The 14,557-nt window shown below is 36.6% G+C and overlaps 1 protein-coding gene across 2 annotated transcripts in view; it reads left to right on the top strand.

Moving 5' to 3' along the window:
• The window catches only part of dipk1c (divergent protein kinase domain 1C), a 65,400-nt gene extending 52,043 nt beyond the window's left edge, over nucleotides 1–13,357 (top strand). For both annotated transcript variants that reach the window (XM_047350516.1, XM_047350515.1), the window contains exons 6-9: nucleotides 1,299–1,608; nucleotides 8,747–8,911; nucleotides 10,759–10,833; nucleotides 12,435–13,357. In XM_047350516.1, coding sequence (XP_047206472.1) covers nucleotides 1,299–1,608; nucleotides 8,747–8,911; nucleotides 10,759–10,833; nucleotides 12,435–12,638 — 754 coding nt within the window. In that variant the 3' untranslated portion in view covers nucleotides 12,639–13,357. The remainder of the gene's footprint in view (nucleotides 1–1,298; nucleotides 1,609–8,746; nucleotides 8,912–10,758; nucleotides 10,834–12,434) is intronic.
• Nucleotides 13,358–14,557: the final 1,200 nt, after the last annotated feature.

A 14,557-nucleotide genomic window follows, 5' to 3' on the forward strand; every position in this document is an offset into this window, starting at 1 on the left:
TTGCCACGCAAGCAGGTTTGCGGGTGGTTTCGTACACGCAAACCTTTTCAAGATCAGAACCAAAGTAGGGTGGTGAAGGGGCAAACTGACCCAGAGTCGGTCCAGATGCTGGACTCCTGATCACAGTTTGATTTCTGTAGCTTAGCTTCTAGTTAGCAAAGCTCAGTCGTCCATCTGTCATAATGAACCAGAACCGGGTGATTCTTGTGCAGCACAACTCAGAGGCAGGAAGTGGTTTAAACGGGTTTACTGAAATAAGGTTTTCTGGTAGTATCTGGCTGTGTGAGCGGGCTCCTCCAGTTAGTGAGTGGCGGTGAAGGGTGGACAGGTAGAGGAATTATTCTGCAGTCTGATCCAATGAATCCGGTGAATTCATGAAGTATTTACTGGTTTGGTAGGAGAATGAACCACGGCAGGTTATCCAGGATGAAGGTTTGCTGGCAGCCAACAGAGAATGAGGCAGGTCAGGACAAAGCCAAGAACAGAGCCGGGTTAGTTGTTCTGATTACCACTCGGCAAACAATCCGACGGCTCCTCCAAGCCCTCAGCAGCTTTTGAAGCTCCTCAGGTGAACAGACATGCAGCTGCACCTGCCTGTCGCACCCTGGTGGAGAGAATGAAACACAACACCCACACAACACAACAAACCTGCACTCAGCTCCATGGCCTGATACCTTCTGTCTTCTGAACTCCTGAGATCAGTTCAGGAGGGGAAACCACACGTTTGTCTCCCCAGCAACGTTCTCCAGCTCCTCCTGATGGATCCCAAGGTGTTCCTGGGCCAGAAGGGATATGTAGTCCGTCCAGCGAGTCCTGGTGTGGTAAAGGGCTTTGGCCCTTGGTAAGGTCTCTCAAGGTTCTGACAGGAGGGATGAGGCTTAGACCCATTCAAAGACCTTAGAGATGGAAGAGCAGACAGAACAGGCCCCCTAAGCTGTAGAGGATTTGCTAGAAGGCAACTGGTTGCCCTCATCTGGCTTCTGGGTCTATCCTAGGCTCCACAAGTTCTTACCACCTCCAAGTGGATCCACATCCTGCAAGAAATGAGATCATAGTTAGGTGCAGTGGGAGCTGGACCAAAGAAGTGACCTGGAGATGTCAAGTTGACCGCAGGATCTCCTTGAAGATATGAATTTGAGAAAGAAATGTTTACTGATCCCATTTTTTAAAATTTTACACAATTTTACTTAAATTTCTATCTGGTCAAATTTCTAACAGGATTTAAAATGTCAGGATCATCGTTTTACTCTTATTTCATCTTTGAAACTCGAACTCTTGATGTTCTTCATGCTCTCCAGAGTTCTGCAGGACCTTAGTCCCCATGTGGCCAAGGTGTTGGGCTCCTGTGGTCACTTCTACGCTGTTGAGTACCTGTCAGCTGGACACGCGTGGGACCAGAACATCTTCTCCATGGAGGAGGTGGTTGTTCCCGCGATGCAGGATCAGAACCAAGCTGGAGCTTATGGAAGGTGGACCACCAGGCAGATGGTGCATCAGATCGCACTGAGCTTCTTGGACATGGTGTGGCACTTTGACAATGACTTCACCCACAAGCTGCACCTGTGTGACATCAAACCAGAGAACTTTGCAATCAGGAAGGACCTGACGGTGAGTTTCAGTTTGACTTAAATGTTCACTCCTAACCATAACCCTAATTTATTTCATCTTTTGCAGCAAAACAGGGAATTCTGTCAAATTTAGGTCAAAAAACAGGATTAATAAAAGACTCTTTGAGGAGCAGAAATGTGGTGATTTAAACAGTCAGAAAACATCTAAGCTTAATGTGGCCTAAAGGTGGAAGTTTAGTCTAAATCTGGTCTAAATTGTGTTTTTAGGGGTCTGCATGGAAACATGTTTTATCCCAGATCAATAATCATAAAATCATCACAGATATGTGTCAGGATGAAACTCTGGTTCTCAGTTAGACTGTCTTCACTGCTTGAGCCTCATGATTTATCACAAAGAAGTCCACATCTGTTCATGTGTTTCTGGTCGACCTTTTTTAACATATTAAACTGAACCAGAAGCTCCAGCATGAATCTGAATGAACATCAGAAAGCTGAGCCTCTTCAATGGAGACCAAGAAATGTTGTTTTTTGTTTTCCTCCACAAAATAATATCTGGGACTTTTCATTGTTTGGTTTCATCGAAGATAAAATATCATGTAAGTGTTCAGAGACAGAATGACAACTTAAAAACGTGGTTCAGGTCCTACAGAAGCAGTTTTCTACAGAACAAACTGGGCCCTGACAAATAAAGAGACAGGATTAAACTACAAATATTTTCCCTTCATACTTATGTCCATGAAAAAATTCCTAAAGTTATTTTTCTGATTAAACATTAGAGAGAAACGTTTGTCAGAAGGTCCTTTGAAGGATGTTGACGTCCCTGAATCCAGATTATGTTAAATGAAATAAAGTGCAGCTCAGCATTATTACTGAGCTAAAAGGAAGTCCATACATAGCAACTGTTAAATATGTTTTTTTAGGAAGGTTTAAAACTACATTCAGTCTCCATATGAAGTTTAGGCTGTGCAAAGGAAAAGAAAATTAATGATGACTCTGAATTTAGGCCAGATGGAAAGTTTCCACCATCAGAGCCAAAGATCTTCACTCCAAGTCAAACCTTATTATTACATATAAAACTCTGAGGGATTATTGAATATAATGTTACAGTTAATCATTAAAATGAGCTTATTGAGCTGTAAAATGAAAGCCAGCAGTGTGCCAAATAAAACACCTGGGTTTTCCTCCTGTTTAAAATTACAGAAAATAAAACAAAGGTTTTTGGCTTGTTTATTACTGTTATTTCTGGGTTTTTTGTTTCTGTGGCCATACATGAGGTTTGCACTAGGCTCCCTCCAGCCGTTACAGCTGAATGGAAACATTTGTTTTTCTCAGGAAACTTAACAGAGAGCAGAACAAAATGCTCCTTTGTATAAATATGAACTAATTTAAACCATGGTCTTATGATTATTGTTTCTGTGTTAACAGTTATGGAGCTAATTTCTAGTCAGTCAGTCATTTTCTACCGCTTCTTCCATAGTGGGTCGCGGGGAGCTGGTGCCGTTCTCCAGGAGGGGAGGTCCACCCTGGACGGGTCGCCAGTCCATCGCAGGGCGCAGCTTTCTAGTGTTGAAATCAATGAACAGTTGTCTGTGTTAAATGGCACCTCTGTAGATGAGAACTAACTGTTTATTTATTGATTTATTTTCCTTTCTGAAAAACAGGAAAGAAATTGTTTAATTCAATTCAATTCAATTCAAAGATACTTTATTGATCCCCGAGGGGAAATTAGAAGTCCAGTACAACCCATCCAAACATACATCATGACACAAGACAAGGGGAGGACGGGTCACCGAGGCTTTGCTGCCCGCTCACAGGTGCTGCCCTTGTTAGATGAGAAAAGAGGCCATATTAGGAAAGTAGAGGAAAAAATCATATTTCACACTTGATCCTTAGCAGGATACAGTTTGAGATTGTAAAAAACCTCAGAACAAAGAAGCAACAAATTTACAAAACAACATCATGCTGGGAACGGTGAAGGTGGTGTGAGGGGTGCATATGTTTATCTTGAGCATGTGTGTGTGTGCAAGTAAGTCCATGAAGCACTGTCACAGAGGCCATTGTCCTTGATGGTACGATGAAAGGTTCATCAACTGGCCACAAAGTTCTGAGCAGGTCCACAGATGTCCTCAGGGAAGGGAGGGAGCAGAGCGTCATGTTTACATAACTTCCAGGAGAAGTTGAAGATAGCCAGCCATCAAGGCCGTGCAGGGGAGCCAGTTTCAGAAAAACAATAATTATTTGGGTTAGGCTGACTCTTAATTTTCCGTCAGCTTTGAGAGTCTCGCTGGTTCTTCTCAAAGGCGAATCCAAACAGCCAAATTCCAGGTCTTTCTGCCAGATCCAAGCGAACAACTTTCTCCAAGATTTATACCATTTCACCCCTGAGTCCAGGAACCGCAACCTGCCTGCGATCCTGTATAAGGATCACATCCAGTCTGCGATTCAGCTCACGTAACATCTCAGTCTGAGTGCTGATCGCTTTGAAGATCCCATCATACATGCCAGGCAGCCTCACAATGGCCAGAACAGCTGCTGACATTCTCCGAATTTCTCGATATGCCAGGTAACCGCTGACTCCAAAAAGCAGAAATCCTGATATCAAACATCCAATTATTTACACATCTTCCACATCCTCGACTGACATTATTGACAAACACACAATCCTCCACTTCTGCCTGGAGTCCATTGTGTATCCAGAGAAAAACGTCCAGCCCGGGCCAGTGGGCTCTCCCGACCCCTGTCTTCTCGTCGAGAAAATTTGATCAGTTGCATTGAGAGACCAGCTGACCAAATCCATAATTCGGAAGAATTTGGAAGATATGCAAAAAGAGGCTCCAAAGAGAAGACGCAGAGCTGAAGCAGGGCAGATATGGGAGGGTGCGGGAGACAGAGAAAAAGCGTCCTCCTCCAACGAGAGCAGAAAGAAAAGATGAAAGAAAAGACCTTTGAATAAAAATGTAAAAAACTTTAAACCAGTTAAATCTTCTCCAGTTGGCACCACTGCTGCTCTAATAAAGACTAAAAACAATAATTAAACCCAGAGTTGAATAAGACGTTTTGTTTTACTTTTATACTCCAGAACCAAATCCATAAACGTTTAAAAGATTTTTGTTAGTCACAGCTAAAGATTTGATCATATTTTAGCCCCTTATTTTTCATACATTAAGTGAAAGATTAGAAATTTGATCAACAGGATAACTTTAATAATGAATATTTTTTTCCAATTAATCTATTACTATTCAATTATAATCTTTAATGTTATTTAGAAATTTCCCTGATTTCTTTACTAAAACCTATGGTTTCACTATTATTATTTATACATTATTAAAATACCAGAAAAATGTTTTTTATAATTATTAATTAATTCCAGTTTTACTTCTTTTTACTATTATTATTATTATTTCACAGCTTTTTTTCTAAATCACATCTAACTATAAAACTATTAACTCTCAAATTGTATTGAAAGTTTTTTGAATCCAGGAAATGAAATATATTCAGTTCTGACCCTCCACATGTTGTTGTTGTTGTTGTTCTTATTATTATCCAGTAAACTGTTTGATGCTCTTAAAGCAACAATACATTCATAACTTCAATATGTTTATTATAATATAATAATAATAATAATATTAATAATAGATCCTTAATAATATGTACAAACCTGCTCTCCGTTAGATATTAAATGTTTAATTTTCAGTTCATATGTTGAAGCTTTTCATTAAGAAAGCAGATTTATTCATTTAGGTAGATTTGACTGACAGACAGAAGACGTCAGGATTTGATAAAACACGACATTTAAATGAGTTTAACATTAAAACAGGTTTAACATTAAAACAGGTTTAACATTAAAACAGGTTTAACATTAAAACAGGTTTAAAATTTAGAAACAAGTTTAACATTAAAACAGGTTTAACATTAAAACAGGTTTAAAATTTAGAAACAAGTTTAACATTAAAACAGGTTTAACATTAAAACAAGTTTAAAATTTAGAAATAAGTTTAACATTAAAACAGGTTTAACATTAAAACAGGTTTAAAATTTCGAAACAAGTTTAACATTAAAACAAGTTTAACATTAAAACAAGTTTAAAATTTAGAAACAAGTTTAACATTAAAACAGGTTTAACATTAAAACAAGTTTAAAATTTAGAAACAAGTTTAACATTAAAACAATTTTAACATTAAAACAAGTTTAAAATTTAGAAACAAGTTTAACATTAAAACAGGTTTAACATTAAAACAGGTTTAAAATTTCGAAACAAGTTTAACATTAAAACAAGTTTAACATTAAAACAAGTTTAAAATTTTGAAACAAGTTTAACATTAAAACAGGTTTAACATTAAAACAAGTTTAAAATTTAGAAACAAGTTTAACATTAAAACAGGTTTAACATTAAAACAAGTTTAAAATTTAGAAACAAGTTTAACATTAAAACAGGTTTAACATTAAAACAAGTTTAACATTAAAACAGGTTTAACATTAAAACAGGTTTAACATTAAAACAGGTTTAACATTAAAACAGGTTTAACATTAAAACAAGTTTAACATTAAAACAGGTTTAACATTAAAACAGGTTTAACATTAAAACAAGTTTAACATTAAAACAGGTTTAACATTAAAACAGGTTTAACATTAAAACAAGTTTAACATTAAAACAGGTTTAACATTAAAACAGGTTTAACATTAAAACAAGTTTAACATTAAAACAGGTTTAACATTAAAACAGGTTTAACATTAAAACAAGTTTAACATTAAAACAGGTTTAACATTAAAACAAGTTTAACATTAAAACAGGTTTAACATTAAAACAGGTTTAACATTAAAACAAGTTTAACATTAAAACAGGTTTAACATTAAAACAAGTTTAACATTAAAACAGGTTTAACATTAAAACAGGTTTAACATTAAAACAGGTTTAACATTAAAACAGGTTTAACATTAAAACAGGTTTAACATTAAAACAGGTTTAACATTAAAACAGGTTTAACATTAAAACAAGTTTAAAATTTAGAAACAAGTTTAACATTAAAACAGGTTTAACATTAAAACAGGTTTAAAATTTCGAAACAAGTTTAACATTAAAACAGGTTTAACATTAAAACAAGTTTAACATTAAAACAAGTTTAACATTAAAACAGGTTTAACATTAAAACAGGTTTAACATTAAAACAGGTTTAACATTAAAACAGGTTTAACATTAAAACAAGTTTAACATTAAAACAGGTTTAACATTAAAACAGGTTTAACATTAAAACAAGTTTAACATTAAAACAGGTTTAACATTAAAACAGGTTTAACATTAAAACAGGTTTAACATTAAAACAGGTTTAACATTAAAACAGGTTTAACATTAAAACAGGTTTAACATTAAAACAAGTTTAAAATTTAGAAACAAGTTTAACATTAAAACAGGTTTAACATTAAAACAGGTTTAAAATTTCGAAACAAGTTTAACATTAAAACAGGTTTAACATTAAAACAAGTTTAAAATTTAGAAACAGGTTTAACATTAAAACAAGTTTAACATTAAAACAAGTTTAAAATTTAGAAACAAGTTTAACATTAAAACAGGTTTAACATTAAAACAAGTTTAAAATTTAGAAACAAGTTTAACATTAAAACAAGTTTAACATTAAAACAAGTTTAAAATTTAGAAACAAGTTTAACATTAAAACAGGTTTAACATTAAAACAAGTTTAAAATTTAGAAACAAGTTTAACATTAAAACAATTTTAACATTAAAACAAGTTTAACATTAAAACAGGTTTAACATTTAGAAACAAGTTTAACATTAAAACAGGTTTAACATTAAAACAAGTTTAAAATTTAGAAACAAGTTTAACATTAAAACAGGTTTAACATTAAAACAAGTTTAAAATTTAGAAACAAGTTTAACATTAAAACAGGTTTAACATTAAAACAAGTTTAAAATTTAGAAACAAGTTTAACATTAAAACAGGTTTAACATTAAAACAAGTTTAAAATTTAGAAACAGGTTTAACATTAAAACAGGTTTAACATTAAAACAAGTTTAACATTAAAACAGGTTTAACATTTAGAAACAAGTTTAACATTAAAACAGGTTTAACATTAAAACAAGTTTAAAATTTAGAAACAAGTTTAACATTAAAACAGGTTTAACATTAAAACAAGTTTAAAATTTAGAAACAAGTTTAACATTAAAACAAGTTTAACATTAAAACAGGTTTAACATTTAGAAACAAGTTTAACATTTAGAAACAAGTTTAAAATTTAGAAACAAGTTTAACATTAAAACAAGTTTAACATTAAAACAAGTTTAAAATTTAGAAACAGGTTTAACATTAAAACAGGTTTAACATTAAAACAAGTTTAAAATTTAGAAACAAGTTTAACATTAAAACAGGTTTAACATTAAAACAAGTTTAAAATTTAGAAACAAGTTTAACATTAAAACAGGTTTAACATTAAAACAGGTTTAACATTAAAACAGGTTTAACATTAAAACAGGTTTAACATTAAAACAGGTTTAACATTTAGAAACAAGTTTAACATTAAAACAAGTTTAAAATTTAGAAACAAGTTTAACATTAAAACAGGTTTAACATTAAAACAGGTTTAACATTAAAACAGGTTTAACATTAAAACAGGTTTAACATTAAAACAGGTTTAACATTTAGAAACAACACCTGGGAAACATCAGCAGCACCTCTGGGTCTGTGAGAGTAAATCATTTATTCCTGATGTCAGCAACTCTTTTGGATTTTCACTTAAACAGAATTTATAGTTTTTTCATATTAATCTTCTCTAAAAACATAAATTATTTTTAGAAATTTATTACTGATTGTTTTCTTTGATTTTTTACAATTTCAGCTTTCTGGCTTTTATTTTTTATTTATAAATAACACTTATTGTTGTCTGTAAATAAAATGTAGCCCAGCTAAATGAACTTACTCTGTTTAAATTTGATTTTTACAAATTAAAAACCTTTTTTTTTCTTGTTTTAGCTCTTCCAGATTTATTTCTTCTGGAAACAAACTGTTTCACCGAAGCTTTTTCCACTTTGTAGTCTTTCCAGTTTTTTGTCTCCAACATCTAACCTCATTTTGGCCTTGAAGACACTGAGGAGCGAGCTAGAGGTGTGATTCTCCTGCTGCATTTGGTGATTATTTGCTGCTAACAGCTGCTCTGTGGGGCTGCAGGTGGTGGCGATCGACGTGGACATGGCGTTCTTTGAACCGAAGATGAGAGACATCCTGGAGCAGAACTGCAGCAACGACGACGACTGCAACTTCTTTGACTGTTCGTCCAGGTGTGACCCGGTCAAACACAGGTGCAGTCCCCGCCGCAGGAACACCAACCTGCAGGTGAGAATTTAACCTTTCACTGCAGATTCATTAAAAGCAAAAAATGTTTCCAGTATTTAACCAACAAGTTTAAAGACAAAAGAGAAATAAATAAATTTCTCTTTTTTAGCTGATTTTGCTCCTCAGGCTGATATTGTCTAAAAATATTTACGCCCCTCCTCATTCAAAGATGCACATAATTATAGGTCATCGGATGCTGTGACGGATCCGTGTTTCAAACCTTTTAATTATCAGTGAGAAGAAAGACAAGAAGAGGAATGTTAGAAAGTATTTAGTAGAGAGGAGGTCAACAGAAAACGTCTCTAAGTCGCTGGTTCATTTCATTTCTGGACGGGTTTAAATGTGCAGAGAAAAGTTTAATCTGACAAGAAATAAAATATGTTTCTATTCTGTGAATTTCTAGGTTAAATGTGCAAAGCAATGAAATTATTTCTATTGTTTCTGGTACTTTGAAAGAAACATTTCAGTTTCAAAAAATGTATTAGTAATTATAAAACCAAAGGGAATATTTAAAAATAATTAAGAATAATAAGAAAAAACTTTCACGAGTTTCAGTATTTTAACATTAAAATATAAGCTAATAGAATTATTTCTTTCTTTCAAAAATAAATACATTTTAATTTTGTTTTAATGATTCAGATCAAAATAGAAGAACTGCTCTTATTTGTTTCTACTATTATTTTTCAGATTGCTAATTGTGCTGCATAATTTTACTCTCAACAGTAATTATAGTACTATTAAATTAAAATAAATAAATTCTTATAGTTTCAAATATATTAGCAGAGCACTAAGATTAATGCAATTAAATAAATAAAAATATTATTTATTCATATTATTGTTAATAATAATAAAAATAATCATTCATTTTGTGATAAACATGAAATAAAAATCTGTTGCCGCCGCTTTTCCATCGAGGCCTAAAAGTCGGGAAGAAAAGTCGGCCGCAAATGTCAATCACCACCAGCGTCACCATGACAACATGAGGACAAACTCTCATCAACCTGCCGGCAGCCCTATCACCTGTCCCATGATACCAGATATCTGCATTCATAGGAGGAGCCGTGCGAATGCGAGACGGAGACGCCGTTTTCACCCAGGGTGATGATGGCAAATGATGCACAAAGATGGACAGAAACTGATGAAAAAGACAAAAAGAAAACGGGTCAAAGAGTAAAAGTTCACAATGACCAGAGATGTTCTGGATGGTGCTTGAATTAAAAAAATAAAGTCAATAAAATAGATCAAAACAAAGCTAGAAAATCTTTTAAATATTCGAATATACGAATCAGAAGAAATACAAAAAAGTCAAACTTGGTGAAAGTAACTTATAAATATAGATACAACCTGTTTAATATTGAAATAACTCCTAAAAACTGCATTTATAAATAAAATAAATAACAGGAAACAAAAATCTGTTTCGCTTCAAACAAAGAAAATGAAGAACAAAGAGAGAAAGAGGAGAGGATGAAAACAAGATGAAGCTGAGTGAAAACCAGACCTGCTGAAAGGTCAATGACAAGCTGCTCTCCTATTGGTTGACGCTCCACAGGTGTCTCCTGAGGTTGACCTGTGCTGACCCACCATCTGCCAATCATCTCTGTAGAGAAAGACGTTTTTGTCTTCCTAAACGTTCCTGCTCACGTGTTCGTGTGCGTTAGTGGAGGACATCAGATCCTTCATAACCTTCCTACTTTTCACCAACATCTCTTCATAATTTGTTCTTGGCTTTTTTAACCCAACTCACATTTTTATGCTTACTTTCCTGTAATATTTTATCACATATTTTAATGGTTTCTGCCAACCAAATGTTCTCTCCTTCATGTTTCTCATCTTTCTTCTTCTTGCAGGTGATTTGTGAGAAGATTTTCAGACCTTGGTTTTCTCCAACGCTCCTCGGAGCTAAAGCAGGGCTCCCACTGCAGGTACTACGAAACTATGACTTATTAAATGATTATATATATGAAACTGTTTATTTTATAACATAGATCTTTCTCCATCTAAATATAAATAATAATTATAAATGTATAAATGTTCCAGCTTATTATAATGAACTAATATTACTAAATGTGCTGAAGTTTTAATGGTTGGGTGAACATTATTTGGAAGCAGATGGGAACCAGCTGGAGGTTAAACTGGATCAAGAGGAAATAAAAAGCTCAATACCTTCAGTGCAGCAATGATATTTAGACACTGGGTTCATATTTGCTAATATTTAATTAAATATTGCTGTTAATGAATTATGTATGAACCAGAATACCCTGAGTGTGAGATGTATTCGTGTTATTCTTCCAACAAGGCCGGAGCGCGGCATCTGCAGCCCGGAATGCGATTCAGGTTCAGTTCTGTTGGAGGAATAACTGGATCTCCTAGCTGAGACCAAAGAGGTGCAGCTAATATCTGGTGACCAACCTCCACCTTCTCTCCTTCATGGCTTCCATGTAGAGATCTGATGTCTGGGATTGCCCACTGGGAATGCTTCTCCGAACATCTGGGCTGCCAGTGAACAACTAGGGCAGTTTACCTACCAAACTATAAGGGAAATCACCTGAGGAGAAGCAGCAGAGGTTGTCAGAGGGTGTCACTGGTGGTACCAGAGTAGAGCCAGGAACATCTCACAGACGGAGAAACGGGGAGGAACCTCACCAGACAGATTTTGCCTTGCAGATCCATTAGCCTGCTGAGTTTCATATGGGTCACACTGTGGTTTTTACATCATGAGAGACGGTCATGTTGTGTGATTTTCTGGCATGTGCATCATGCAGATACCACAGTGGTCTGATGAAGAAACCAGATGATGAGATATTCCATGTCAACCAACACAGACTCCAACAGACGAGGATCTTTGTGGTGTCCACCGAGAACAACTAAGCCTCATGACATGTCCTGCTCTGCTCCTTGACTTCCAGCTCTGCCCAGGATATTCACTATGACCGGCTACTGGGTTCGGTACCTTGTGCAAAGCATGTGGCACCTGTGTCTCATTGAGGTCCCACCACAACCAGTCACATTCACAAATCTTTCCCAAACAAACAGGAGGAATCAGCTTGGATGTCGACCCAGTGCCAGTCTGCACCGGGACACTGTAGACCAATTTGCTCCTGGAGAAAATGCATGAAACCGTCCAGCAGAATGTGTCTGTTCCTATAAGAAGAACATCCATTCTGCCAACTCCATTATCCATTTGAGTGGATATTATAATGATTACCATAAAGTAACTTTTTAACATGTGAACATAGTTTAATTTCATGGTTGGACTGGTCCTAGGATGCAGAGAAATAGATCAACAATACATTTAAAAGGAAAATAATAGAATGTGATTTAAATGTTCTTCCTCTGTTCACGTTTCTTTGGATCTACAGTTTTCACACAGGAACGAGGTTAGCATCTCAGTTTACGTCTGAAGGGTTTTTCCAATAGTTCACAAGCTTCTCACTCCTTTCAGCCGCTCCTGCTGCTTGAGAAGAACATCAGAGCTGATCTTCAGGCCTGGCTTATTTCACAGCTTTGTGTTTCCATTGAACAGGTGGAGCTGCAGCGAGCCGTGCAGGAGTGCTCAGAAACAGATGGTGCAGAGGAGAAAGCTGAGGATGATGGAGGAGGAGGCTGGAGGGACCATCATCGACTCCTGGATATTCTGAAGCGCCTCCTACAAGAGGAGGTGGTTTTTGATGAAAGAAAAACGACAGAAGAAGAAATGGACCCTCTCCACACAGCATTAAACTTCTGAAAAGGTTGAAGGACCAGAGCAAAGCTTTCTTCATCATGTTAAGTTGGAACGGTTTACTGGTGTCTTCTTCTCAGAACCCCATCAGGAACTCACTAGCCAGACGTGACGCAGAAGGTCTGTGCGAACATGGTTATCTCTGAACAGAACATTCCCAACCTGGGAGTAAACTGATCGTGAATGTTTGAAGATATTTGAGGGTTTGAACCTCTGGAATATTACAAACCTCTCTGAGTGTGTACCCTTCAGGTGTAGATTGACCTTCTTCCAAAATCTGAGGTACCTTAAAGCCTTGGTTGGTGACAGAATCTCATTTGGCAGAGAGAACACCAGGTACCAGATATGAACATCATTACAAAAAGGGATGTGGGCTGTTCCTAGTTGGAAACAGAACAGGAAGCAGCATCAGCACCCTGACAGGTTCTGATTCTACCTTTAATTGATTAATTGACCGTCCCTTCTGTGTTTGTAATTAATTGATTTTACTTTAAGTCTGTGTGTAAAAATACTTTTCTGTAAAAATATTGTGATTTCAATGAATCTGGGAACCTCCACACCAGGGGCCTTATGTACGAAGCGTGCTGACTGACAGCAACCTTACAGCGCAATATTTTACGCACAAAAATTAACAAATCAAGTGAAAATGTGCGGAAGCCTTTGAACGTTTTTTAACCGACAGTAATAAACTACAGAGAACTAAAACTCTCCTAAATCCAATGAAATATGGCTCCATTCATCAAACCTGATGTTTTTCATGAGTTTGAGCTTTTATGGTTTAAACCAGAGCGAAGAAACTGTATCAACTTCAGCCTTAATAACGTAACACACCTGAGAAAATGATGGAAACAACCTCAGTCGGATGGAAATTGTGAAACTTCCTCTGTTTCTGTTACCTGTAGATGGAAATGGTCATCAGTCTGAGCGCTGAGGAGCAGAAAATAGATGTGAATCATGGTGTCGGATCAGCAGATTAACTCCAAAAATGTCCATAAAAAGCTGATGGTGGTCAGAGGGCTCGGTGGCGCCTGAGTATAACCGTCTCACTTCTATCAGTCTGCCCCAGAGCAGCTGTGGATGCAGTGTAGCTCACCACTGTCAGTGTGTGGATGGGTGGATGAATGGGTGGGTGGATGAATGGGTGGGTGAATGGGTGGGTAAATGGGTGGATGAATGGGTGGATGAATGGGTGGATGATTGGGTGGGTGGATGAATGGGTGGGTGAATGGGTGGGTGAATGGGTGGATGAATGGGTGGATGAATGGGTGGATGAATGGGTGGGTGGGTAAATGGGTGGGTGGGTAAATGGGTGGGTGAATGGGTGGATGAATGGCTGGATGAATGGGTGGGTGATTGGGTGGGTGGATGAATGGGTGGGTAAATGGGTGGGTGAATGGGTGGATGAATGGCTGGATGAATGGGTGGGTGAATGGGTGGATGAATGGGTGGGTAAATGGGTGGATGAATGGGTGGATGAATCGGTGGGTGAATGGGTGGATGAATGGGTGGGTGAATGGATGGATGATTGGGTGGGTGGATGAATGGGTGGGTAAATGGGTGGGTGAATGGGTGGGTGAATGGGTGGATAATTGGGTGGGTGGATGAATGGGTGGGTGAATGGGTGGGTGGATGAATGGGTGGATAATTGGGTGGGTGGATGAATGGGTGGATAATTGGGTGGGTGGATGAATGGGTGGATGAATCGGTGGGTGAATGGGTGGATGACTGATTGTAGTTAAAGCGCTTAGGGTTCTCTGGGGACTTAATATGGCGCTATACAAGTGCAGGCCTTTAGCATTTATCATTTAAAGTTGCTCCTAACTGTGGAACGATGGCAGCTTTGGCTCAGCTGGAGGACATCACCAATGGAAGAAGTCAGAGATCCTCCTGACCTGCTGGGACATGATGATGCATGGCTCATCAGC

Source organism: Girardinichthys multiradiatus, chromosome 21 (assembly GCF_021462225.1).
Source record: "Girardinichthys multiradiatus isolate DD_20200921_A chromosome 21, DD_fGirMul_XY1, whole genome shotgun sequence".
Taxonomy (NCBI): domain Eukaryota; kingdom Metazoa; phylum Chordata; class Actinopteri; order Cyprinodontiformes; family Goodeidae; genus Girardinichthys; species Girardinichthys multiradiatus.